We start from the raw sequence: 4,145 nt of genomic DNA on the forward strand, positions 1-4,145 counted from the left end.
AGATGGCGACGGCCAAAATGTCGCTTCTTATACAGTCCATGGTATAAAACACTATATATATCTATATATATATTTATATATATATCTATATATATATATGTGACCAATTTTGCACAAAACCAGAATTGTCATTTTTTATTATAATAATTATTTCTTTTATCGACCAATCTGCCAAATATTTACTGGATTTATCATTTTGTACAATTGTCAGAAAATGGAAAATAAATCACTATTTTTACTTTTTACACTAAACCCAAAAAGTCAGAAAAACATCAATTCTTCATATTTTGAAAACTGGAACCAGACATTAATCCATGGATTTACTGCCAAAGGACTCGTCTAATAATAATCATCATCAGTGACACAGAACAAACTGTGCTGGAGACACTCTCACTCTCACACACACACACAATCACACACACACAATCACACACACACACACACCGAGAGAGAGAAGAAGAGTTAATTCAAAATAAGATTTATTTACTGCTCCTCAGCACAATCCAATAAAAAACAAACTGAGAAATAGAACAGACGGTGTCATGACATCACCGCTTATTAACAACATTTTACCCAAATAATAAACAAAACACAAGGATGGAGTCTCTCCGTCCAAAACAAAAGTCCTCTTCCTGTCTTTGAGTGAAGACATGTTGTACATCCTAGCAGCTCCACCAGATGGAGACGAGCAGTGAGGTGGTGCAGCGTGTCGACAGTCTGACGATGTTTGAGCGTACAGCACCACCACCACCACCACCAGGAAGTGGGCCGAGGTCTAGCCCACCCTGAGGGGCGGAGCTACGAGGACGACGCCGTCTCCCCGGACGAACAGCATGGGGATGTTTCTCTTGGTCGACTGCAGAGGAGACAGACAGAGACAACGAAGGTGGAGATGTTATTGATCCAGGACTCCGGTCTGTGACCCGTTGGACCACCACCACCACTTTAACAGTGAGCAGAGAGGAGGAGCGCTACCTTGTACAGCTCCTCATACGTCTCCTCGTCGATCTCCACCGTCGTCACCGTCTCCTCCACGTCACCGAGGATCATGTTCAGGTGCTGATCGTAAGCCTGGGACCAACAAACCACCGCATGAAGCACAAACAGAGCGCGCGTGTGTGTGTGTGTGTGTGTGTGTGTGTGTGTGTGTGTGTGTGTGTGTGTGTGTGTGTGTGTGTGTGTGTGTGTGTGTGTGTGTGTGTGTGTGTGTCTCTCTCACATGCAGGCGGCCGCGGAGCTCCCGGTCGTTCCTCATCTTGACGTAGATCCTCTCGTCTAGACTGAGTCTGATCAGGTCCAGAGGCTCCTCCACCGTGTTGGTGGTCGGCTGCTGCAGCAGAGGAGAGACGACGTCAGTTAAGACATTTAAGACACCGTGAGACCTTTAGAGACACAAAGAAGAGGACTGCTGCTCCTGTGGGGTAGTTAGGGTCTTTGGATGAACCCAGAAGGTCGTCTAACAGAACTCACTGCTGTTTCTAAAAAGAGTTCAGACCATTCTACCGAGGGACGTCAGAGACAGAAGCTCTCATACCATGAGATGATTTAATCCACTGGTCTGTTCAACAGATCTCACATCAGCAACACTTTGAACCTCTGGTTCTCACCAGATGGGTGATCCTGGAAACAAGTCATTCAGCATGAAAGAGGAACAAGACTCAGTCAAACAAAACCAGATCTAAGAGGAGGAAGCCCTGGTTCTACCCATAAAATAAAAGGAAGAGGAGGAAGAAAAGGAACGTGAGGAAGAAGAGGGGGAATGGGAGGAAGAAAAGGAGGAAGAAGGGGAAAGAAGAAAGGGAGGAAGAAGAAGAGGAAGGAGGGGAGGAAGAAGAGGAAAAATGGGAGGAAGAGAAGGAAGAAGGGGAGGAAGAAGGAGAGGAAGGAGGGGAGGAAGAGGAAGAAGAGGAAGAATGGGAGGAAGAAGAGGAAGAAGGAGAGGAAGAAGAGGAGGAAGAAGAGGAGGAAGAAGGAGAAGAGGAAGAATGGGAGGAAGAAGAAGAGGAAGAAGAAGAGGAAGGAGGGGAGGAAGAAGAGCAAGAATGGGAGGAAGAAGAAGAGGAAGAAGCACAAAACATGAGGATGCAGATGACCTTGTGTTTCTACATGAAGTTCTACTTGATAACTAAAATAAATCATGTCGTCTCGTCTCCCATTAGAGGCTTAAATGTGTTTGATTATGACACGAGACACTGAATCATCAGTCTCCTGTAGAAACATATTAAACATAATAAACATATTAAACATAATAAACATAATAAACATATTAAACATATTAAACATAATAAACATATTAAACATAATAAACATATTAAACACATTAAACGTATTAAACATAAACACATTAAACGTATTAAACGTATTAAACGCATTAAACATATTAAACATAATAAACATATTAAACATATTAAACACATTAAACATATTAAACACATTAAACATAATAAACACATTAAACATAATAAACACATTAAACATATTAAACACATTAAACATAATAAACATATTAAACATAATAAACATATTAAACATATTAAACATAATAAACACATTAAACGTATTAAACGCATTAAACATAATAAACATATTAAACGTATTAAACACATTAAACACAATAAACACAATAAACATATTAAACATAATAAACATAATAAATATATTAAACATAATAAACATATTAAACATATTAAACACATTAAACACATTAAACATAATAAACATATTAAACATAATAAACACATTAAACGTATTAAACGTATTAAACGCATTAAACGCATTAAACATAATAAACATATTAAACGTATTAAACACATTAAACACAATAAACATATTAAACATATTAAACATAATAAACATATTAAACATAATAAACATATTAAACATAATAAACATATTAAACATAATAAACATATTAAACATAATAAACATATTAAACATAATAAACATATTAAACATATTAAACATAATAAACACATTAAACATAATAAACACATTAAACATTAAACATAATAAACACATTAAACGTATTAAACGTATTAAACGCATTAAACATAATAAACATATTAAACACATTAAACATAATAAACACAATAAACACATTAAACGTATTAAACGTATTAAACGCATTAAACATAATAAACATATTAAACGTATTAAACACATTAAACATAATAAACACAATAAACATATTAAACGTATTAAACGCATTAAACTGAACCAACACTGCTGTGACCTACAGCAGACCTAACTCAACGTTAACTAATGGATGAAGGACACAGATTAAGAGCCGTTGTGACGAGTTGATTAGATTTACATTGAGTTCTACAGAACCGAACCGTCTACAGTTATGTTTGAACTGTAACGTTAGTCAACGTCATATCCGGTTAAAAGAATCATTAAAACATTTAAAACACGTCAGGCTGCTGAAACCAGTTCAACCAACACATCAAACAACACAGAGAGACGTACATTCAGCCGCTTTAAGCGCTCGACTGGTGAACAAAACGGCATCAAACACGTGTGGTCATTTTCAACGGTAGCATTGAATGCTAATTCAGTTAGCTTCGCAGTCCCCCCGCGCGCTGCCTACGGAGCAACAACAAACAACAGAGACGCGATAACCTCCCGAACAACACGCCCACGAGTTAAACCGTCCACCGGGCTGCTGCGGCTCGAGTCAAACACACGCGCTGTGGAAGAATAACGGCAGAAACACGACGAGGCTGCACCAACCTGCTCCACTTCGTCCGCCATTGTTTTTGAGTGAGCGTCGCGTAGTTTGACCGGTACGTAAGTTGCCAGGTCCGTTAAAGAAACACGCGCGTTCAGATACAAGTGGAGGTGGACGGACCAGGACCTCTGTTTGTTGACCTGACGAGGAATACTTAATATAATGAATACATATATATATATATATATATATATATATATATATATATATATATATATATACACATATTAAGAGCAGTATGCAGGGGGACAAATCTATATTAAAAACTAGAAATTAAAAATAAAGTTCTTTAATTTATAGAAGAAACATCAGAGGTTGTACTCATAAATAACTTTGTATGCCATCAAGTGATCGCTGTTTCACGACATAATATGTCCTCCATGCTGTGTTACTTGATGCACATCATGCATTTACA

At 37.7% G+C, this 4,145-nt stretch overlaps 1 protein-coding gene across 1 annotated transcript; it reads right to left on the bottom strand.

Moving 5' to 3' along the window:
* Positions 1 to 462: 462 nt before the first annotated feature.
* On the bottom strand, positions 463 to 3,793 carry lsm3 (LSM3 homolog, U6 small nuclear RNA and mRNA degradation associated). Its single transcript, XM_068722315.1, has 4 exons — positions 3,733 to 3,793; positions 1,220 to 1,330; positions 976 to 1,071; positions 463 to 856 (listed from the first exon to the last, which is right to left on the bottom strand). Exons 1-4 carry the CDS (start codon positions 3,751 to 3,753, stop codon positions 776 to 778), a joined length of 309 nt encoding a protein of 102 aa, XP_068578416.1. The 5' UTR covers positions 3,754 to 3,793; the 3' UTR covers positions 463 to 775.
* Between the last annotated feature and the right edge of the window lie 352 nt (positions 3,794 to 4,145).

The sequence above is a fragment of the Cebidichthys violaceus genome, unplaced genomic scaffold, assembly GCF_023349555.1.
Source record: "Cebidichthys violaceus isolate CVI_PGR_0920_01 unplaced genomic scaffold, fCebVio1.0.p SCAF_29, whole genome shotgun sequence".
Lineage (NCBI taxonomy): Eukaryota > Metazoa > Chordata > Actinopteri > Perciformes > Stichaeidae > Cebidichthys > Cebidichthys violaceus.